The 24,053-nt window shown below is 40.1% G+C and overlaps 1 protein-coding gene across 1 annotated transcript in view; it reads left to right on the top strand.

Annotated features, from left to right (window-relative positions):
* The window catches only part of LOC309674194 (ADP-ribosylation factor-like protein 8B), a gene marked incomplete at its 5' end in the record, with an annotated part of 28,866 nt that extends 5,307 nt beyond the window's left edge, over positions 1 to 23,559 (top strand). The window contains 5 exons of the mRNA XM_082486171.1: positions 14,088 to 14,161; positions 14,516 to 14,609; positions 16,718 to 16,785; positions 20,336 to 20,406; positions 23,183 to 23,559. Of these exons, the coding sequence (XP_082342297.1) occupies positions 14,088 to 14,161; positions 14,516 to 14,609; positions 16,718 to 16,785; positions 20,336 to 20,406; positions 23,183 to 23,232 (357 nt within the window). The 3' untranslated portion in view covers positions 23,233 to 23,559. The remainder of the gene's footprint in view (positions 1 to 14,087; positions 14,162 to 14,515; positions 14,610 to 16,717; positions 16,786 to 20,335; positions 20,407 to 23,182) is intronic.
* Between the last annotated feature and the right edge of the window lie 494 nt (positions 23,560 to 24,053).

The raw sequence follows: 24,053 nt of genomic DNA, 5'->3' as shown, positions 1-24,053 counted from the left end.
CCAGGAAATTTTGGCAAATTGCCAAAAATAAATAATGGTGAGTATCTTAAAAGCAGGTCCACAGTAAAGACTGTAAAAGGCTTAGAAGGAAAATGGAGTAAAAGGGAAAATGGAGTAAAAGATTAAAAAAAAGAGAGTCATTACTGCCTCGGTAACCTCAAGTTTGTGACTTTGTGCATGATCATTTTGATAAGTACGTGATTAGAGCCTACTTTGGGAGAGAATCTGACCTCACTTTTATTACAGAGCAGGTGAGCAAGAAGACAGAGCAGCATCATATAAGCCTTTTTAATTCATGCATTTCCCGAAAGCTAGATGATTGATAGAAACCTTTTTTTTCCAGTGTAGATGGTGTGTGTGTTTGTGAGTTTACAAAAAACCGTCACATGATGAGCACTGCAATAGTCAATGCAATGTGTACAAACTCTTCTTTGAAGTGAAAAGTTAAGACTAGCATTACTTTACACAGTGGCCAGCTCTCTGAAAACACGGAGGAATTTATATGGCAATATGAGTAAGCCTGCATCAGTTAGACTGCACCTGTGGAAAACATAGGTGACCAGAATCAGAAGCCTCTCAGCACTAGTTTTCACAGCCAACCCTGTATGCTCAGTTTATTTTGGAGACCCAGGAATCAGAAAGAGTGAAAGGTATCTGAACTGGTCTTTCAGGAGTCCGAAGTAGCACACAAGCTGCACATTCTGCTGAGTAACAGTTATGCAGCTTTTTCTTGTAATGGAGGCTATTATTTCATGATGCTTTCTGTTCGAAACTGGTGAAAAACCACAGAATTTCATCGACGATGAGATGTCGCTTCTGGACTTGGCCCTTTTTCACCTTTATTCTCAGTATATACAAGATCATCCAAGCTCTCCCTCATCTCTGCTGGTTCATTTCTCTGTGGCCAGCTCTGCTTGTGGTAGTGCATACACCACATATAAGGTAAGGCTGGGAAGGGGAAATCTCGATTTATGGTAACATCTGCCTTGATTGCAGTAGGGCAGTATTCATGCTGTATAACAAGAAGGTATAGTGATCAGCAGAGAGCTGTTTCCTCTCTTTCCTTGCTATGGAGTTTCCCTCCAACTCTCCTCATACCCATTAGCCTCTCCTCATCAAACGTGTTCCCCTCTTCCACTGCCCTGGTTTCTTTGTGCTTAATCTGTTTGCCTATACGCACAAAGGCCAAAGCCTAAACACATCATTCCTCAAAATACCCGCTCCTGTCCCTTAAAGAGGAAGCAACAAATGTCCTCACTTAGTCCAGGAGTGAGTTTGTCAGTGAGTGAGAAAAGAAATTCTGGTGTTGGGTCCCTCTGTTGAATGTGTCTCAACAACTATTGATGTGTTGCTAAGCAAAGAGCTGAACTCTGCTATCGAAAGAACATCCTTCAGCCTAACAGTAGCTTGGTACATTCCTGTTTATCTTCTCCTAAGAGAGTGCCTTTTTAATCAAAATCAAAACTTCTGAATATTTTTCCTTTGGAGTCCAAATTCTGCTTTCCAAACAGAATCTTTCTTGTAAAGGCAAATAAAACCAGCCTCTCTAAAAAAAAAAAGTCACAAAATAACCTTTTAACACACCCACTTTTCTTTCTGTAGCAGCACTTCTGAACCTCAGTACGATGTTCCTCATGCTAGGGACAAACTAGACTTACCTTCTGGGAAACCTAAGGGGCAATCAGGCAAACCTACCGAGATTGGCAGAGACTGAAGGTCAGCTTTTACAATCAGCTTAAGCAGACCATGGTGTGAGGTTTTACATTCTACTTTAAACCTGGCTCTGCACCTTTGCACCCCTTTTCCATCAGCGCCAGTGAACACATGGCAAAGCGGTAGTCAGATCAGCCAACTGATCTAGATGAAAGCAGCCTCTAAAAAAAACCCAGCAACCAACCAAATGAAACCTGCCGCCATGCTAGTTTTACCCCAGTCAAATTATCTAAGTAGTGTGTTCCCCAAGCAGTTGCATGAATACTGATGCCACCACAGTGTGGGAGAGTAGGATACAGGCACAAGCAAAATGATGCATTTTGGGGGCAGCCTGGGTGGATTCACTTAGATAGCTGCAAAAAAATGTATTTAGAGTGCGGAATCCAGACAGGAAAAAAGCAGTCTCTCCATTTGATGAGAAAAATGAAGTTTTCTCTCATCCTTCCCCTCTGGTAGCTGCAAACTTTTAAGCACAACTAACACTGCCTATTGCTAGAGGGCTGCCAGAATTATGTGTTCAGTATGCACACATAAACTGCTTGTGGATTCAGATGTATCAGTGAAAATATTTAAAAAAAAAAAAAATGTTCCATGCTATATAGTTAGGATTTACGAACTTCGGGTGGTGTTTTCTAGTCTTATAATTAATTAATGATTCATGTTAGTTATGAAAGAGAATTTATGGACAAATCAATGGGCATTTATGCCAGAAGAACAGTCTGATTGATGTGCTAATTGTGTAGATTTTCTTCCCTAAGATTCTGTTTATTATACACAAATTAACATGTACACTAGCTATGACAGCAAATCAAATAATGCGTTTACAACAAGAACATCAGAGGTACTGCCTTACAAGTGCAAATGTGTCCTAAGGCCATCCCATGATTTCTTGACCTCTTACACACCAATGGCAGATGTGTAGGAGAATGGGCTCAGTGAGAATATTGTGATTAGCATTGTGATACGAAACAGCAAATGCAGACTCACAAGCAAAAGCTGTTAGTTTCAGTTTAAGTAGTCAAACTGTCTTTTTTCATTTATTCAAAGAGGTATTTTTCTCTTGTTCTTTCAGGCATGCAGGCATTCTTTGTCCTCCTGCCTGAGCCTTCCCTTCTCTTTCAGAAGGGTACATTTGTACTGAAACAGTACCTTCCACTTGAGCTTTAGCAATGCTTCCTAACTCATACAGGAGAGGATTCTATTTCAATTATTCCTAAACATCAGTTTCACACACTTTTCATCGCATCTGCCTAGGTTTAAAACTGATCAAAGCAGTCCATAGATGCTACAGTCAATAAAAAAGTTACCACATTCAACCATAGTTCATAAATAATCCACAGGAATAGGAATTTTGTTTCAGTTCCCTTGTTTTCTGTCTTTTGCATAGAAACAATAAGGCCACGATTTAGAGTTTATATAGAGAAGGCATAAGGATAGTTGGAGTGCTATGCTGATGCTGCTACAGAATTGTCAGATGTGGAAGAAAATGAGAAAGCTGTTGATGGTTCATTCAACTAGGCAAAGAGAAGTCATTTGCAAGTAGACAGAGTCTTCAAAATAAAGTATTTTTTGAGCCAGGATAGTTCAAGAAGGTGAAGGAAACGACTGATAAGTTGGTACTGGCGTTATCTGCACAAATCATATTGCAAGATCGAGTTCATGCAGGGAGGAGGTGTGTGAGTTTCTGTGGAACCATGCCTGTTTTTTATGCTTTGATCACAAAAGTCATGTTATATATAGTTTTATAATAGAGATGTTACGAATAAGGGGATAATGCTAACATTATTAATGTGCCTGTTACTTTCAAAAACTATACTTGGTTTGGAAGCCAGTCTGCACAGGAAAATGGTTTATCTTAACCAGTTCTCATGGTCTCTCTGCTACAGCAGCATACAGTGAAAGTAAGAGGTGTAGGGGAATATGGCTCTTATGTATAGGTGTTTATTTCCTTAAAAGCCTGTCAAGATGAAGTACTTGTACGTCACTATTCCTGCATCTAGGTAAGCTGTTAAAATCTTACAGTCTAATTGCTAGATAAAGTTTCCAAAATTATTTTACTGTGAGAAGAATGACATCATTTGTTGGGAAGCTGGTGACTGAAGAATGGTGAGGGGGTTGCCTCTTGCTAGAATCCTTTGATGAGCTATTTGCAGCCTAATCAACAAGGGTTCAGAGTAAAATTTTCTTTAACCTTTTTATCCCAACACATCAGGTTACCTTTCTCATAGAAATATTATGATATCCAACTGTCAGCTATTATTAAAATTCCTGGATAAAGTGTTATTTTACTAAACCTGTGAAGTCCTTCAAACGTGGCAGGAATGATCTTTATGGTAAGCAGGTAGATCTTGCTTCTGACCTTTTTCAGAAGTCTCAGGGGACACAGCAAAACAGAATCAATTAAACTTACTGTAAGAGTGAGGCTGAGAAACGATCTGGGTCAAAAAGTCATCAAATGAAAAAATGGCATTGCAGAAGAGTAAGACTTATCACCTTAGGGAAAGTAAGTTATAACACCAACAAGTAGGTGATACTAATCCTTTATCTGTTTTTTTGCCATATTTTGGGGTAGGCCACTAAGAAGGAAGTACTGTGCTAGTGCAGCATCACTAGCTGGTTTCTGTTCTATCCAGAGTTCCCATACAATTCCAGAAGGCAACAAGAACTAAGGAGCCCATGGTCTTCTTTACTTTCTTCTGATTTTGGCAGTTATTTCCAGAAGCCAGTAGATTTATTCTCATATTAGTCTATAATCCTAGTGTGTAAAAGTGTGGTCACCAGCATGCCTGTGTGCATGAGTACTTGTCTGAACCACACTGAAAGAAAAACACTGATTTATGCAAGCCAAAACATTTTGTAGAAAGATGCCAATTTCATGTGCTCTTCAAAGTTGAGAATAATCAGAAACGTAAAGCTGTCAGCTTTAATCATGAATTGTCAAATTTTGGCATGTCAATGGATTTAATAAATCCTGTCACCTGTTATTTCCGAAAAAAGAGAAAGCAAAGAAGAAAGATTTTACCAGGCAGTATTTAAAATCTAAGCAGGAAGCTTTATGGACTTTGAGGTTGTGGTCGAGATACTCAATTACAGTATGATTTCCAGCATCAAAATACCTAATGTACTACAACTTAAGGATCTGTTAAAACTATTTTAATGAAGTTCACACCAAAACTGATGGCTGTCATTTTTTTTTTCTTGGAAAAAAATATCTAATTATTAATAATTTGGGAGTTTAATTCCAAGCAAGTTTCGTTGTTTGCTGGGTGATTTGATTTCTCTATTCTGCTTAGCATTGGTAGTCTTTTTGCTTTGGTGAGATTTACTGTTCAATAAGCTAGACAGTAGCTAAAAAATTTCTTTTAACAAACCAAAATTTGAGAGCCTCAGAAGATGTGCACCATGAACTGTTATTTTAAAGGATTGTGAAGTTCCAACTAATCAACCTTTGATTCTCGCAGTGATGTTCTTAGAATAGTCTCAGGTATGAAAAAGAAATAGAGCAACACAAGACATGCATACACACAGGCAATGCAGCAGCTTCATTCTTCCTTGCCCTTGCACTTTGTTTTCTTAAAATAGCACCGCCAGCCAGTTTCTGCACCTCCCTGGATATTGCAGTCCAGAGGGAGCAGTGAGCAGCTGCTCAGGGGACTGGAGCTGCGGAGGTTGGACTGCGGCACCCCAGCTGTCGCCACTAGAGGCCAGCGTCCTTCCACGGGAGCTGCAGCCCGGATCAGCGCAGGCCAGTCTAATGGAGGGCAAAGCCAAGCTTCTTGCTACTTGATATCTGCTCTGATGTGGCAGAGAAGGAGGAGGAGTATCCCGGTTTTGTGCATTCCTCTTCTAGCATCCTTCTTTCCAGAGGAGGGAGGCATGCTGTATAGTAGAGTTTCCAAGTCTCCAAACATCCTCATAGAAACAGAATCCTCCTGGTTTGTAATGCTTCATCCTGCTATCCAGCAGCAATTGAAAAACATCTTACCTGTTATGTCATCATGTCATGCGTCGTGTACTGCCTCTATAGCTCCACCAGTGTTTCAGCAGGAACTGGCTATTCCATATGGCTTGGGTCACGCCGAAAAGGCTGTGCTGTATCTGGGCTGATTTCAAGTCAAAGTGGTTATTTCTATAAAGAATAATTTTTGTGGGATGTCCCAGTCATTTATGATAGTTGTGTGTAAGGAAAAGCTGTACTGCTGGATTCCAAAGGGCTGTAGTTCACAGCAGGAATTCCAGTTGCTAGTGATATACCCCAGGGATTGTTTGACATCTTCATTAGTGACCTGGATGGTGAGACCAGCTGAGATGATGATGTCTCACCTGGATGGTGAGACCCTCAACAAGTTTGCTGGTAATACAAAACTGGGAGGAGTGGCTGATACAGCAGAGGGTTATGCTGCCATCCAGAGGGACCTCAACAGGCTGGAGAAAATGGGCTGATAGCACCCTTCTGAAGGTAAAGAAAGTACAAGGTCCTGCACCTGAGAAGGATCGACCCCAGGTACCTCTACAGGCTGACTGACTGGAAAGCAGCTTTGCAGAAACGGACCTGGGGGTTCTGGTGTACACCAAGTTGATCATTGGCGAGCAGTTTACATTTGCAGCAGAGAGACCAACAGCATCCTGGGCTGCATTAGGAAAAGCTCTGACAGCAGGTCAAGGGAGGCAATCCCTCCCATTTACTCAGCACTGGTAAGGCCATACCTGGAATACCGTGTCCAATTCTGGACTCCTCAGGACAAGAGGGATGTGGAGCTACTGCAGAGAGTCCAGCAAGGGCTGTAGATGATAAAGGGACTGGAGCATCTCTCATATGGGGAGATGTGGAGATATCTGAGACTGTTTACCCTAGAGAAGGGATGGCTCAGGGAGGTCTCATCAATGTAGCCAAAAGATGTAGCCAGACTTTTCTCAGTAGTGCCCAGTGACAGGACAAGTGGCAATGGTCACAAACTGAAATATGAGAAATTCCATTTAAACCGTAAAAAAAATCATTTTTACTGTGAGAGTAATTGAACATTGGAACAGGTTGACCAGGCAGGTTCTGGAGTCTCCAACCTTGGAGCAGTCTGTTCTAGGTGACCCTGCTTTCACTGGGGCGAGTTGGACTATACAATCTCAAAAGGTGCCCATTAGCCTCAGTGGTTCTGTGATTCTGTGAAAAGGAGTTAAATGAGGGCTAGAGAGTGGGTCAGAGTATAACTGTGGAGCATGCTCAGAATTACTCAATGATCAACTAAGTATGAAAGTGCTCTCTCATCTGATAGTTTGGGAAGAGAAGCCTTTGAGACTGTATCTGTCCTGGGAGTTGCGCACTGCAGAGTGTGAGACAGGATGATGCATTAGAGAGGAACCTCTACAGTGGTCGGGACAAACACATGGGGCCAGAAGCCAGTGTCCTGAGTCAGAACAGGGAGTGTTGAATGTCGCAGCAGTCATTCAGAGCAACTGTTAGGACTCCTAAAAATGAGGACCAAGAGTTGATTTCAAGGAACCATGTAAACCAAATCACAGAATCAGAATCACAGAATCATTTTGGTTGGAAAAGACCTTTAAGATCATTGAGTCCAGCTGTAAACCTAATACTGCCAAGTCCACCACTGAACCATGTCCTTAAGTGCCACACCAACACGTCTTTTAAATACCCCTAGGGCCTTTCTTCACTGGGCAAACTTGTGCTCTGAAATGAATCAGATATTTACCCAAATATCTTAGGCAATTGTTTCTTAAAATCTGTTCTTCCATGAAGAAGGTTCTACAATATCACTTGTTTTGTACAATGTTTTTTCATTCTAAGCATTAGAAAGCTTGTTTCCTAATATCTGATATGAGTTGCTGTCATGACAAATTGAGCTGCTTTTTTCTTCTCTTCTATATCTGGCAGACATTTCCTGGGGAACATTATGATTTAGCTCCCCCCTCCCCTCTATAGGTCATATTTTCAAAATCTCTTTGCACCCTTTCTTTTCCCATCTGGACTTTTTCAAATTTGTCTGTGTCTGTTCTATAGACTGATGCTCAAAACCAATATTGGAGTCTCTCTGACACTGAGGACAGGGCAGTACATGCTTCCAAAACTGTACATGAGATAATTCTGCTAATACATGCTGATTTAAGACCTGCAATACTGTTGAAACACGTAGTTAGTTTATGAACTGCTGGGGCTTTTTGTCCTGCACCTCTGCCTGGTTATTATCCATTTTGTGCTAGTGCATTTGGTTCCCTCTATCCAATTGTAGCATTCTGAACTTGTTTGTGTTAAATTTCAGCTGCCTTATTTGAGACCATCCCTCTAGTTGGTCCAGATACTTTAAGATTTTGATCTTTTCTTTTTATCCACTCCCAGCTTGAAGTTATCTGCAGCTTATATAAACATATGTTCTATTCCAACATCCTGTTGGGACACCTGGGAACCATAAATGCTGCCCCTGATTAGCTTAGCAGCTTTGCTTCATTGATAAATGCTGGGAGTCTGTCAGGATTGCTCAGACTTGAGAGGTAGAGGGCAAGGGGGACACACGAGGAGAGTGCCAGGGAGCTTCTCTGTGGGGTTAAATCTGTCGTGGGAGGATGTCCTTTTCTTGTCTAATTTACCAATATTAGATTACCTTTTCCCAGCATACACACTGTTGCACATCCTCCTGGCTTTTTTTCTGCTATTGAGCAAATACTAATTTTTGCTTTCATGGTTATATGTTCTTCAAGGACAAGCAAAATTAATAATCGCTACAGTAGTTATTAATCAGCCGTTTTGAGCCATCAGTGTCCTTGCCTCTGGTCTCCTTGCCCTCAGTCTTCCAAATGCACGTTCTGCCTACAACTTATAACCTCTATATGCCTGCTGTCACCAGAATCTCTTGATGTCTAGAGACCGATTCATGATCATATTAAAAGAAGGTTACAAAGGATCGCACATGGTCACAGAGAATCAGGGTTTTCTACTTTGGGGAGAACACAATATTGAGGCTAGAATGGATTGGCTCCTTCTATTTAGAGGTGTATTACGTCTTGATTGGGAGGGTTACTGTCTTATCTCTAAAGCTGGGCTCCCTGGTAATGTCCTGCCTTAGAACACAAGGTGGAGCTAAGCAGCACGAGGTTCAGAAAACGGTTTCTGAGAGCAGACTTTGCTTTTGGGTCCTGTTTAAAATCTACCTGTTGCAAATAAAATACCTAGTTGCAAAAAATGTTTAAAAGTTGGACTTTATTACTAGTGAGGAGTGACAACAGGATTCTTTAAAGAACCAAATCTGATTTCAAAGAACATAGTGTTCTGGGAAGTATTACCTGCAGAAAATACAGCCATGTGGCAATTTTTTTTTCAGCTTTAAGAGCAACTGTTTCAAAATATAGGATAATAGGTAGTAAGTATTCTAAGGTAGTAAGGTATTCTAACTTCCATAATAGGTTACATGGCTGGTACTACAAGTAAGGCTCTGTAGTTTGTATCTACAGGACAATTTAATACAAATTTCAAGGTTATTTGATTTAGCTCTTTTTATTCTTTCTGTTTATTAGATGGGGAACCTGAACATTACTGGTTGAAGATTCCAGTCTAGAATAGGTGACTATTAAGGATTTGTCTCCCCTGAGCTTAGCCAGGTGAGAAGGAGGAAGCCAGCCTGAGCCAGTTGGCTGGACTCTGTGGAGATCAGTGAGCGCTTTGCAAGAATGGTTCACCTGGTAGGCGAGGTGGGTAAGACAGATGGAATCATTTCCTGCTGTGGGTATCCTCTGAGCTCTTCAGTAGCCACAGAGAGATTTTAGTCACTTGGATTAGATGCCTACATTTTAGGTGGCTGAAGTAGAGAGAAATTAATCCCATGTTTTCCAATTACTCCCTGGCATTACGCATGGAGTTGGCTACGAATGCTGTGACTGCTTGCTGTGCATGCATGAGCTTGTTAGTCACATCTCAGTATACATGGACCTGTCTGTGTACAATGTGGTGTTGGATGTTGTTGATGCTACCTTACTCTGCCCAAATATTCGGAGTTTAGAGTTTCCTCACCTGTTTGTTCAGGTTAGGTTTTATGGCTGATATTTTCTGAATAGTTTGTTATGGTTTGAGAAACCTATAACTATTTATTGTCATTTAGACAATCATTCTATCACCCGATGACCCCTCCCCACCTGGGGAGGGGAATTGGGGAAAAAACAAGGAAACCCGAGGGTTGAAGTATAATCAGATTTAATAGAGTAAGATTAGAAAATTAACATTAATAGCACTAAAGAACCAATATTGATCCCAATACCAATACAGAATATGCAAAGATTATACTCAGCCAATTACATGAGTAGGAAGCTGTGCATTCCCAGCAGTGGACAGTGAATGTCAGACACTCTGAGTGCTGCGGCTTCGGGAGGAAGGGAAGGGCTCAGGGGTCCAGCAGCGGGGCAAGAAGTTCTCAGGATCACAACCATCAAGGGAGACACAGAACTTTGCTGCAAACTTTCTAATTTATATTGAATGTGATGTTCATGGTATGAAATAATGCTGTTGGCCAGCTTGGGTCAAGTGCTCAGGTCTCACTCATCCCTGCACCTGGCAAGCTCGAAAACACTGAGACCTTAAAACCCACACACCATAGCCAGCTACAAAGTAAATATTTTCACAAATTTAGACACTGGAGTCTTCTAAAAGTGCAGTCTTCCCAAGTATTAGAAGAGAAATTGATCTTGTGTTGCTCAAACCAGGACAACTTCCAAGCAATATTATTAAATATGTATTTCTGGGTTGAAGTATTTGTAGTGTTGGGTTCAGCTTGCAAATTAAGATGCCTGAATGTAAACAGCTATATGTCTGCAATGAGGGTTAAGCTCCTTTAATAATAGTCAGAAAAGCTCTAGTCAAGCTAGTTCAAGCCTAGAGCGTAATTCTGTCATCCTAGAGAAGACGTTACGTCTGGTTAGCTGAGTAGCTGTCTAGGCTTCACTGACTACCGTGAGATCATAGGTACTGAAGCCATGTGTTGACATCGAGATACAAATGTGTCATTGTACACATCTCTGTCCACAAGAAATATCCAACCTAGCATGTCTGAAAAAAAAGCCATGTAAAACTGACATCTAGAAAATACTTTCCCTGCAACTTTCTCATTAACTATCAAGCGTTCCCACAATATAAGCTAATTAAAAGAAACACAACTAGAGTGTTAGTGAATCTTCCTCATTCCTCAACTGAAAGCTTTCAAAAACCTTTGAACCTATTCCCCAGCTGCATTTTTGCTCAACTGTCGTGATATCCCTCTGTACAAAAAATTTGCTCCTTAAACATAGCAGTCTTAAGGAACCTTAGATTCACATGAAGAAACTGAACAAGAGACATGGCCAGAGAGATTCCTGTTGTAGAATAATTTGGTTTAAGAGGTAAGTATAAGGACTGTGGTAAATGATGATTTCAAAGTACAGTATTTAATCTAGTTTACGAATTAAAACATTGCATTATTTTATGAGAGTGTAGACCTGCGAGCATGATAAGAATTGCTACTCTATAGGAGCAAACAGGAACAAATAAAATTGTGATCTATAAAATGCAGTAGAAATAAGATGTATGCCTGAGATTGAGCCTAAACAACTCCTTGAGATTTTAATCTCCTGTGAGGCAGTGGTACTGGGTTTCAGAGAAGCTTTTTCTCTGTTTGGTGTGGCCATTCTGTAAGCATTTTCTGATTCTTAAAATCAGGTGGTCTTCTAGGGATAAAATTATCTCTTAAATACTATGAAAATTTTATTCCTGAGGGACCAATGAAAGCCATGGGAGCAATTTGAAGTCCAGTCTCTTTTTAAAAAAACACTCAGACAAAACAAAACTTCTTTTTGTAGCTAGACGTATATTCTGCTGTTAGGGTGTAGTCCCCTGCCTCTCCCAGTTCACACCCAGAGTATACTTTTTACCTGTGTATTAAATACTGGGATACAAAAATAGGGGATGTACAAGACATGCAAGACTCATGCAAGTAAACTTCTTTAATGCTAAGATCTCTCCCCTTTCCTTCCTGGCTGCTTCTTGTATTCTCACAGTTCTGTCTGTTCAGTCATGTACAGTGAGAGTGATTTGGGGCAGAGATTTGTGTTTTGAATAAAGTAGTTAACTGTCATTGGCTATTCAATATAATAAAGAGTATTAGAAAGTTACTTCTAGCCCGATTTAAATTTCATAGGCAAAGAGGTGAGGATTTTTTTTTTCATTTATTTCATGCATTTATTTCCCTATTTCAGATAATTATAACTTAATATATTGATGTAAATTGGGTTCCCAAGCGCTATTAAAAACACCTAGTCTATCTTCTGTCCTTCGTGTTGTACTTTAATGAATAGCTGTAAGCCTTATTAGGGAAACTGACTGGAAATTACTTATTTCCATCGCTTCAAGGTGATTCTCCTAATGAGAACAATACTTGTTCAGTAGTGCAGTTTAATATAGTATAGATAAAGTGTATCATCAAACAAGGACAAAACCAGTATTCCTTTATTTTGTATTATTTATTTTGTGATTAGTCCAGGCTACATAATCTTGTAGATTTTTCTGACTACCAGGAATAATTGCTGTCAATCTCCAAAAATCTAATCTTACTACTGGCCTTCCCTGTGCTCTTTCCTCTTCTTTCTTCTCTGATCTACCAAGAAAATAATTTGGTTTCTTTTTCCATACACACAGATGTGCACCAGATGGTTACTAATAGTTTCAAGGCCTGATGAGATATTGGAATAATTAGCATTGGTGTGTGGTTTGTCATCTAACTATGATACTGAGCTGTGTACTCATCTCTTTCAAGCTTTTAAAATAAGTTTATTTTATTAAGCCTTTTGAAACAGCGCTTCAAATGTCAGTGCAGATAATAATTGATATGCAGTTCATGGTCAGAAGTTCACTTAACTCTCTTTAATGTGTAAATTCTTGGTCTTATAAAGGGGTTCAAAGGCAATCTACAGTTAGGTAATATACTAATTTTATGCCAGAAGGAAGAGTAAGATATCAATCAGGGAATTATTTTAATGGTGAATTGGGAAATATTTCTTTCTAAAATATGAACATAAGATGTTGAAAATGATAGATAAATTGATATATAAACATGATGTATGGCTTGTGGAATTAAAATGGTAGTCCAAAGTAGTCAAAGAAGGCCTTATCCCAGGGATCTATTAAGTCTCGCTCTTTTGTGCAAGTCTTGTTGCCACAGCAGTTTTAATATGTTTGGATTAATAAAATATAAATACGAAAACAACACTTTAAAAAATTTGCTTCTGTGTATGTTACTTCCAAATTGAGTTTCTGCTGTAATGGTTATGCCTCCTAGATCTGGTATACAGTATGTACTGTTTTGATTGCTAAATCTGATTAACATAAGAAATAATTACTACTTTTTGTCTTTGACATAGGAGCAAATCCATTCCTTTTATTTTTCAGTGTTCATCATTATTTTAATAGGTGTGTCACTTGTAACACAACTGTCTTTAGATGTAGCTGCTACAGCTACATCATCACACAGCCCTTGCCTGCATGATTACATCTTTTCCCTGATAATTGTGATCTTGGAAACCAGTTTTGAAACAAGATTATTGTCATCCACCAAAAATACTGAGTTTTGGCAATTTCCTGTACAGAAAAATAATGTGCTAGCCATTAATGATAAGGAATTCAGTGGGATTGCTGGATACTAATAGCGTGCATAAGTATTTGCAGGATTTGAGCTTTATAAAATCCCAAGCAGAGTTTGAGCTTCCTTTCCTTAAGATTCACTGATTAATCACTTCAGGCCTACCCTACACTACTGTTTCCTTTCTGGCTCTGATCAGTTAATCCATGTGTCTTTTAAAGCACATTTGATGAACAAATGGAAGAGCTGTGGAGGTATTGGAGCTCCCTAGAGTATATCATCCTTTACATGGGCTCAATCTGCTCTCTGACCGACTCTTTATTTACTTAGTATCTGTCTTTTTCCTACTGAAGCCCTGATGCTTTCTTAACTCAGGTCTCCCTAGCTCCATAAAAAATGCTACTTCATAATTGTTTTCATACAATTGTGCCATTCTTTCTAGGTTTTAGGCTATGCATTTGCAGAATTTACTTTGGTATCTGAGTAAGACTTTTCTTGCAGTGAGTGGGAAAGGGTAGAGTTCTCCAAATGGACAGTTGGCGCTGTTAAGGCCACAGGACTGACTTCCCTTGTGAATATGCCTGGTCCCCCCCCCCATTGATTGGACGAGCCTGAGAAGACCAGTCTGTTGAGGAAGGATACTTTAAAAACTGCCTGCATTTAAGCATTGTTAATACAACCTGCATGCTGCATGTAAGAGTTTTGTTCTGTTCTGTTAGTACTGTGCAGTTCAAAAAAGTTTTGGGGTCGGGGTGTTCTTACCTTTTCCAGGTATGGGACATTGGAGGGCAGCCGAGGTTTCGAAGCATGTGGGAGCGTTATTGCCGAGGAGTCAATGCAGTTGTGTAAGTTTTCTTGTGTATGCCCACAGAAAACGTATTTTAAAATATATATAATTAATATAGAGATGCCTTTCTTCCTGTCCACCTGCGTCACATAAGACCCAACATGATAACAGTAGTGTGTTTTGCACATCCAGCAACCCGGGTGTATAATTAATTGCATTTTCCATGCTGTTTTTTCCCCACAGCCCATATTTAATTCTGTATCTTAGTGTATTAATAAATGCAGGGCTTGTACAACTCAGGACTGTTGTAATGCTGTTGTCAATGTGAACACATTTGTCACATTTCAGATGTTTTAATGCAACTTTCTGCAAGTAATGGACAATACCATAAGTATCTATATTCCCATTGCAGTTACATGGTGGATGCAGCAGACTTAGAAAAAGTAGAAGCTTCAAAGAATGAGCTGCACAGTTTGATAGATAAGCCACAATTGCATGGAATTCCAGTAAGTATTTTGATTATTATTCTTACCAGCATGTAGACAGTGTAGCCTAAATCCTTATGAATTCCTCATGGTTCCTCTGGACTCTTGAAAATATGAGCTTAAATACGATGCAGCCTTGATACACTGAGTGCTCTTACAAAAATTATTGTGACATTTCTTCAGAGGACTCGGCATCTTATCAGTGCTGCAGTATGTTTGTGCATTTTCTAGTTTAAAGGTCAGAACAGATTTGGAAAAAATTCATTTTCACATGCGGCATTATCAGACAGTAATTACTTCTAGTCAGTCCCCTTGTTGGCTGGGTTTGAACCAGTGACCCAGTTGTGTTTCTGGCGGTATCTTAAGGCACGTGAGATTTATCTTCCTGAAGGTTGGCAGGCACTAACATCAAATAGCGTCCTCTGCTTCCAGAGATTGCAGAGGAGCTTGACTTTTTCTGTGTCATGACTTTATTTTTCTTGACTTTTTAGTTTTTCAAACTAAACTGCATGGAAAAAATGTAAATATGCATCTGTTTTCCATTAGGAAGTGTCAAAGAATAGTATATTCTGCTGAAATTCTAGTGAGGAATTATGGAGGTGGAGACTAATGTTGTTTAATTAAATGTAATCTGCCGATTTAGAGCTAGTAAGCAGGAGTTCATATCTTTGATCATAAGAAAGAAAACAATGGTACATACATATGAGGAAGAAGTTACTCACGACTTGACGGCTCTTGCTTGTCCCCTTTTTTGTAAGCATATATTTGGATACTTGGCCAGTGCAAGTGATCAAAGTAATCTGAGGATGAGTAGACAGACAGCCAACTTGGAATCACTGTGAGAATAAAGTTCTCTCACATCCACTCTCAAAGGAGAATTTTTCGAGTGACTCTCCATCTTTTTTTATAAGGTTTGCTATTATTGTTGAGGGTTTTTTTATTTTAAGTACATATTGAACAAATCCTACAGAAATCTATAGTCATGCTATTCATGGCGAGTGACATTGTCTGTCCTTTGTACTGTCTTCACATCCTGTTTTACTTCACACTTTTCCCTCCTGAAATGATAGATCTCTCATATCTTCAGAAGTATTTAATTAAGTTCCTTTCTTTTTATATGCTATAATATCACATTCCAATTGCCCAGCCTGACCAGCAGAGTAATTTCAAAGGTGCAGTAACATATTTTTTACTTATTTTTATTTCATATGTAGTAACTAGTATTGAACTTCCTTTTATTTATTGTACTGAAGCTTTGACATTATAGATTTTAAGGTAGCTTTATTAATCTGAGACTGCAAGTAATGAGTTTTAATGTGTTCCAGGTTCATGGGAAATAATGGGACAGTCTTGACTCAGAATTGTAGCACATCTGGAAAACAATAATGCAGTCGTAATTAGAAAAACCTTCCATTGCTTACTTTATCTTAGAATGTGCTCAACCCATTCATCTGACCTTAATTTATACTTGAAGCCTTAAGTATTGCATAGGAACTCTGAAGTTCCAACGTCTATTTAGTAAATTTTCTGCATTTCTCAGACTTAATTCCTAATGGCTGCCCTTCTGATTTCTACCATGGAATTGGTCATTTGGCTAGTGCTTGGGTGTTACGTGGTTTGGATGCCTGGCTGTTTAGATAATGTTAAGAAGCAGGGGAACAAAACTGTAGAGAGAATCATGTCTGGGTCTTGAGGACGCAACCTCTACTTCTGGGGCCCTACTTTTGATTAACATTAGTCTGGTCCTGTGGATTGAATGTCTGTTGGTGGTTTGAGTGCATCTAGCGTATTAGTTCCTCCAGGTTTAGTTGCATGCAAAAGGAATCCACTTAGTGCAATCTAACACCATCCCATAATGCCATCCAGAATGGAGAGATTCACTTCCAGAGGAGACTTCTGATACTGATACACCCAGAAATAATTTGATCCAGTTTTCAGAGGGTGTGCATCCAGCATCTGACCCTGGCTAGGAGCAGGATTTCCATTCCCACAGTCATTGGTCATTTTGAATATGTATGCTATCGTGTTCTAAATATTTGGCTGCAAGTTCCAAAATAATGCCAACAAATGGTTAAAGACAAAAATAAATGTCTCCTGGATTTAACATGAATATGAATTATTTCTTTCAGGTGTTAGTCCTTGGAAATAAAAGAGACCTCCCAGGTGCACTGGATGAAAAGCAGTTAATTGAGAAATTGTAAGTAGCAGCCTGTGTAGAAAGCTGAAACACTGGGAAATTCATAGAATCGTAGAATTGGTTAAATTGGAAAAGACACTTAAGATCATCGAATCCAACCATTAACTTAGCACTGCCAAGTCCACCACTAAACCATATCCTTAAGCACCACATCTACATGTCTTTTAAATGCCTCGAGGGATGGTGGCTCTACCACTTCCTTGGACAGCCTGTTCCAAGGCTTGATAACTGTTTTGATATGTAAGAGAAAATTGGTAGTCTATGGCAATAACCAGCTATAACAGCTTCCATTTTACATTCTCAGATACTCCAATTCGAGCTCTCCTGGCAGTTGAAATAGCAATCTAGGCTGATAACTGACTGCAGTAGATTTGAACCTCTCTTGAATATTATTTCGGTTGTATAAAGTTGTTTCAGATAATCCTGTTTTCCCATCAGAGAGGATACAACTGCTGCAGATAGTAATAGGCTCACTTATGCTTTGCAGAGTACATCGTAGTGGCAGTTTAATGCTCAAATGGCATTAGAACAGAACCATTTCAAACTATTGTCTGTAAATTTAAGCAATTCAGATATTTTTGGCACGTATCCAAAGCACATACTTACGGATTACTGAAATTAACTTAAATTGGTGCATTGTAAGGGTAATTGCAAAGAAATACAGTTTTGTAAAAATGGCCGGTATAGCAATAGTTTTGCAGTATAGGGTTCTGTGTCTCAAATCACATAATTTTAATGAGCAGGAAGTGCAAGCAAAGTGAAGCGAAGTGAAGTTTCAGTATAGAAGGATGGTCCAAAGGCCAAGCAACTAAACTGGGACTTAGGAAATACAGAATCACATAATGGCTGAGGTTGGAAGGGACCTCTGGAGGTCATTCTGTCCACTCACCTGCTCAAGTAGAGCCACCTGGAGCTCAATGCCCCGGACCATGTCCAGACGCCTTTTGAGTATCTCCAAGCGTGCAGACTCTGGAGACTCTGCAACCTCTCTGGACAACCTGTGCCAGTGCTGAGTCACTCTCAGCGGTAAAAGTGTTTCTTTACATTCAGAGGGCCCTCCTGTGTTTCAGTTTGTGCCCATTGCCTCTTGTCCTGTCATCGGGCTCCATCTTCTTTACAACCTCCCTTCAGATATTTGTACAAATTGAGATCCCCCCTGACCCTTTTCTTCTCTAGGCTGAACAGTTCCAGCTCTCTCACCCTTTCCTAATATGTGGGATGCTCCAGTCCCTTTATCATTTTAGTAGCTCTTCACTGAGCTATCCAGTAGCTCCATTGTCCCTCTTGTACTGGAGAGCCCAGAACTGGACACAGCACTCCAGGTATGGCCTCACCAGGGCTGAGTAGAGGGGAAGGACTGCCTCCATCAAACGGCTGGCAACACTCCTCCTGATGCAACCCAGGATCCCATTAGCCTTTTTTGCCACATTGCTAGATCATGTCATGTTCAACTTGGCGTTCATGAGGACCCCCCAGGTCCTTTTCTGCAAAGCTGCTTTCCCAGACGGTCAGCCCCCCACGTGTATTGGTGTTCCTCCCCAAGGGCAGGACTTTGCACTTCCCCGTGTTGAACTGCATGAGGTTCCTGTCAGCACATTTCGTCAGCCTGTGGAGGTCCCTCTGGATGGCAGCTCAACCTTCCGGTGTATTGGCCACTCCTCCCAGTTTTGTGTCATCAGCAAGCGTGCTGAGGGTGCACTCTGCCCCATCATCCAGATCATTGATGAAGATGTTGAACAGGATTGGACCCAGTATTGATCCCTGGGGTACACCGCTAATTAGAGGCCTCCCACTAGCCTTTGTGTCACTGATTGCCTGACTGTTCAACCAGTTTTCAGTCCCCATCACTGTCTGTTAATCCAGCCCATACTCCCTCAACTTGTCTTTGGAAGACAGCATCAAAAGCCTTACTGAAGTCAAGGTACACAATATCCACCACTCTCTCCTCATCTACCAAGCTGTAGATTTCATTGTAAAAGGTTATTGAGTTGCCAAAGCACGATTTCCCCTTTATGAATCCATGCAGAGTACTCCTGATCACCTTTTTGTCTGTCACGTGAGTGGAAGTTGTTTCCATGAGTTTCCATGAGTTGCTCCATCACCTTCCCAGGGATTAAGGTGATGCTGACAGTCGTGTAGTTCCCTGGGTTCTCCTTCTTGATCTTTCTGAAGATAAAAGTGACATTTGCTTTCCTCCACTCTTCAGGCACGTCTCCCCATTGCCATGATTGTTCAAAGGTTATCAAGAGTCGCCTCACAATGATATCAGCCAGCTCTCTCATCACTTGTAGGTGCATCCCATCAGGTCCATGGAATTCTCTATTTCCAGTTTGCTTATGTATTCCTCTACCCAATCCTCTTCCATCAAGGGTACAACTTCCTTGCTCCAGACTTTCCCCCTGGTCTCTGGGGCCTGGGATTCCTGAATGCTAACCTTCCTAGTAAAGATGGCGGCAAAGCTGTCATTCGGTACTTCTGCCTTTTCCGTGCCTTGAGTAACCAGGTCCCCTGTCTCATTGAGTGATGGGTCCACAGTTTCCTTTGCCTTCCATTTGTCACTTAGGTAATTCTAGAAGTCCTTCTTGTTACCTTTGATGTCCCTCATGAGATCCAGTTTCAGTTGGGCTTTGGCTGTCCCAACTGCATGCTTGTACATAGTTTCTCTATTCCCCCCAGGTTACCTGTCCCTGCTTCCACCTTCTGTGTGCTTCCTTTTTGTGAGAGGGTTCTGCCAGAAGCTCATCGTTCATCTACTTATGCCTCCTCGCTTTTTTGTCTGGACTCAGGATGGCTGCTTTTGAGCTTGGAGATGATCCTTGAATATTAACCAGCTTTCCTGGGCCCTTCTTTGTTACAGGGCCTTATCCCATGGGACTCTTCCAAACAGATCCCTGAAGAGGCCATGTCTGCTCTCCTGAAGTCCAGGGAAGTCACTATTTAGTTCTCTTCTTTATTAGAGTCTCTTGTGTGATCTCAAGACTCTTTCCTTCTTAATGCCTCCACTCTCCATCTGCTCCAGGCTGCATCACTTGTGTGAGGATAAATAAGTGAAAAAATAACAAAGTGCTCAGAAACTCAGGATAGGGAAATTCCCAGAAAGAGGCAGAAGTTAATTAAGAATCTAACAAAGATCCTGAAGCTTAATGGTATGATCATTTGAGTGCTGTTATTCGATTATAAGAGTTACTGGAGGTAAAAACTCTGAATTCTAAGTGAAAAGAGTAAAAGGTGAATGCTAAGACATGGTAATGTTACTTTTTACCACTACAAAATGTTATTTTCAGCTCATGGATTTCTGTGTTTTTATTGTTCACTATTACACTGACTTCATGAGAAAGGTGAATTTCTGTGAAATTACTTTATATCCTTTTAATCTTTAAGAAAGATAGGGGTTTTTGTGTGCAGTAGCATATTTTAAAAATTTGATATCTGAGGATAGATTTGAACCCACTGAGTAAAAAGCAGAAAACATGTAATTTAATAGAAATTCCTGTTGTTGGTGTTTGTGGAGTTGTAACACTACTTATTTTATAATTTTTTTTTTCTGCAGAAACCTTTCAGCTATTCAAGACAGAGAAATCTGTTGCTATTCTATTTCATGTAAAGAGAAGGATAACATCGGTAAGCTTCTTTTTCTTACAGCATCATCAGTGTATACTTTCTACTGTGGATCAGATGTTAAAAATGTTAATGAGATTTGAATATCTAACTCGAATATATAACCGAAAATCTCAATTTACTTGGAAAGATTTTGTTGCAAGTATTGCATGCAATTGTATTAGTGTTAATATAGAATTATGTGTAATTTAAAAGTCACTTGTAGAATTATTTAGTTCCATGAGAAGTTAAGAAATTAATTTGACGGGGACCTTGGAAAAGCATTTTTAAAACCCAAAGTAGTTGAATCCTTCACAAAAACTGTGTTAGTTTTGAAAAAATAGTAACTGGATATGAAGGTCTTCCAATTATTATGTGATACTTAATAAATTTTGGTAAGTGTTTTGCTCCATAGATGATTTTACTTTGTAAGCAGGCCTAACATGCATGTGGCTGTATGGTGGTGTTCCTCAAACGGAGGGACTAGTGCTTCTGTCCTGCTGGAGATGCATGGAGAGTATCCTGAAGTCAGTGAAGTTGTCTCCCATCTCAGCTTTGCTTTTTGCCCTTTCCTCTCTCTGTCCTCACTTTCCTCCGCTTTCCTGTACCTTTCATCTGTTGTGTTCTCCCCTTCTCTCCACAGGGCAAGAGAAAGGGGTGAAACACAGGTTGAGCCAGCAGAAACAGTTGCCTGGGGGCACACCGCCTCTGTTGCCACCCTTCTACCCTGCACACTGCTAAGACAAGTGGTGCTGGATGGGAGGGATACAGCCTGGGTAGATATTCATAGATGCTCCCTGAGGAAGCCAGACTTGCTAGAAGAACTGGACAGCTCTGTAGGGCTCAGCTGAATGAGAGATGATGAGAGTGGGAACAGGAGGAAAGCCAGTTTCTCCCAGCAGCAGGGGAAATTTCCATCCTAAGCAGAGAGGACCAGGTAGTGGAGGTGGTAAGGAGACTATGCCATGATGCCTGGGCTTTAAGAGGGTGGGAGAGATATCAGCTGTGTGCAGGGACGTGTTAGGCAGTGAGGACTTCCCTTGGAAGTGGTGTACAGCATTTGGGTACGTTGGTTGGAAGGAGAACAGATCTAGTTTTGCTGCAGCTTGGGGTGCAACAGCTATCTCTGAGCGAGGGAAACACACAGAATGTGCTGTTACACTGGGGAAGATCAGACTTTGGGATATAAGGACTGAGGAAGACAACATAGTCAGGACTATCTGCATAGGTGAAGGGTGATGAAGGGCAGTGAAGGCAATTGAGGTTTTAGAAATGCAGTGCTTGATCCTCATCAGATTGGCAAGGCTGCAGTGGAAGATCTCAAAAATGGTATTGTGACTAGAAAGTGGTAAAACCAGCTTAATTTCTGAAAGGATCCTGGAGAAAGTAGGTTTTGATCCTGGTTCATTTATGTGGATGGCCTGGAGGAGAAAAGCATGCAAAAAAACCATGCTAAAATTTGTAAATGGGAAAATAACGAAAAGAATGATCCCTAATGCAGAACCATGTAGATCGTTTACTTGTGGAAGTCCTGGGAGTAGCAGTGAAAAAGACTCAAATCTTAACTGAGAATCAGTCGAATATCTTCCAGTGTAACATTTTGCCTAGAAGGGATAACCTGGTTCCTGAATATTTGCCCAAAGAAGTAACAAATGTGTTATATCACGTGTGTTTGGAACTGTCGGGCATTACTGGAGTGCTGTGTGCCATATTTTGATGAAGACCTTGAGAAACTGAAAAGATGTTGGCAAGAACCTAGGGAGATCAAGGGGCTGGAAAATATCATTTATAACGAAAAACTATAATGAAAATATAGTTAGCTTATTAAAGTGATGAAACTACTAGGCTGTTAAGGAGAAGACTGGGAGCTGTCTTCTTCCTCTGCATTTTTAATTGATGTCGATGCAGTTAAATGAGATGATAGTAATTTTTCAGTGCAAACTGCAGCCTAGCTAACTGGTCTCATCAGGAGGTGTAGGTGTAAAGCTGCCAGTTTCTGTGTCCTGAGAGACTGTGGAAGATTAGGATATAGTTATTAGCTTTGTTTTAGATGCCCTGGGATGCTTTTGTCTGCAGTCTCAGTGCCGAAGCTGGTCTGCCAGGATATTCATGGAGTGCTGTCTTGAACTTAAGACAGATGTGGCAACAAATTTAAATTTGAGGGCTAGAGCTGTTGCTGCCCCCTGACAACCTTCCTACCTCCCTGACAGATGTTACTGCCTTGAGGCAAGAACATCTAATCTGCTCATGAATCAGTTTGTGAACTGCTGCAGTTTTCAGCCCAATGCATTAAATTTTATCAGGAGGGGTACCAATTTCAGCTATCAAATTTTAGTCTAGTGTTGCATGTCTTTCAGAGACCTTGGACTCCTACAACCGACCTAAATGGCTTCTTAATTCTTTGTCAGATGTTTGCCCTTCTCTTTCCTTCTGGTCGTGTATTTCTGCCTTTGTTCCCACCCTGCATTTCATTCCAGTCTGGATTTTACAGTTCATTTTATGGTCATCTTAAATCTCTGCTTTTCCAACAGTTCATCTGTGGCTTAGAGAACTTGATGTCAGTCATCATATTTCAAGAATACAAAATGCATATAATTTAAAAACAAAAAACAACAGAAAACAACCAACTTGGAGTTTTAAGTACTGAATTTTTAATAAGGTGTAAATTAAAAGCCTGTCGTTTCTGGGTTTTGTTTGTTTGGGGTTTTTTCTTTGTATTAACCTGCTGGTGTTCTGTTGTCCTTTTACACTCTGCCAAGGAGCTGTTGAGTTTTTCATTTTGTTTTATCTTTCCTGGCAGACATAACGTTACAATGGCTTATTCAGCACTCCAAATCAAGACACTGTTGAAGAAAACTTTTGCTGAAGATAACTCTTTCCCAATCACTTTAACTCCTATCAGCTATACACAACTGAAAAGATAAAGAATGCAACTGCGTACTACCAGGACTCACTTTGGTTGTATTTGTTAACAGAAGTAAAACTGAGTTATAGCTAGTCTCTCAATTTTGGTTCTTTTTTTAAAAAATCCAGATACTTGTCTGCCTAGGTGAAATTCCTGAACGCCTTAATACAAGACTGAAAGAAATCAATACTTTTCTGGGCTGAAATGTTTGAGTTTATGCATGTGAATTGTCAAACACTTAGTAATTTTTTTTCTAATTTGAAACTGAATAAACTGCACAGTGGAAACAGGTATGGCTGGGGGTTTTTTTGAACTTATCATATAATTATTCATACAGAATGTTTTCCCTGCAAACACCTGTAGTTAAGTATCAATAATCAATTAAAACCATACTTAAAAGCATCTTACTTGAACAAAATGCTGTTAATCAGAACACTTCCAAATGCTCCAGTTGGTGAGAAGTTATTTCCAAAGTCGTGTATCTGTAGTTATTTAGTTTTTCCAGTCACTAATTATTCATAGGAATATTCTTTGGGAAGTGAAAAATAAAACAAATCATAGACAATCCTGTCCTCCTCTGTTGGGAAAGGAAAGAGTCTGGATGTTTTTCTCTCTTAAACAGAGAAAGAAATACAGAGAGTGCGCAGGTGAGACCATGTGCATCTTTTCTGATATGATTACCTCCAAAATTCATGGATTTCCTAAGCTTTTCATTGTAAATGAAGCAATTTTCACAGTGCTTCTGGACTGCATCCATTCCTGAACC

The sequence above is a fragment of the Vanellus vanellus genome, assembly GCF_965231255.1.
Source record: "Vanellus vanellus genome assembly, chromosome: 1".
Taxonomy (NCBI): Eukaryota; Metazoa; Chordata; class Aves; order Charadriiformes; family Charadriidae; genus Vanellus; species Vanellus vanellus.
This window is presented reverse-complemented; position numbering and strand designations above follow the sequence as displayed.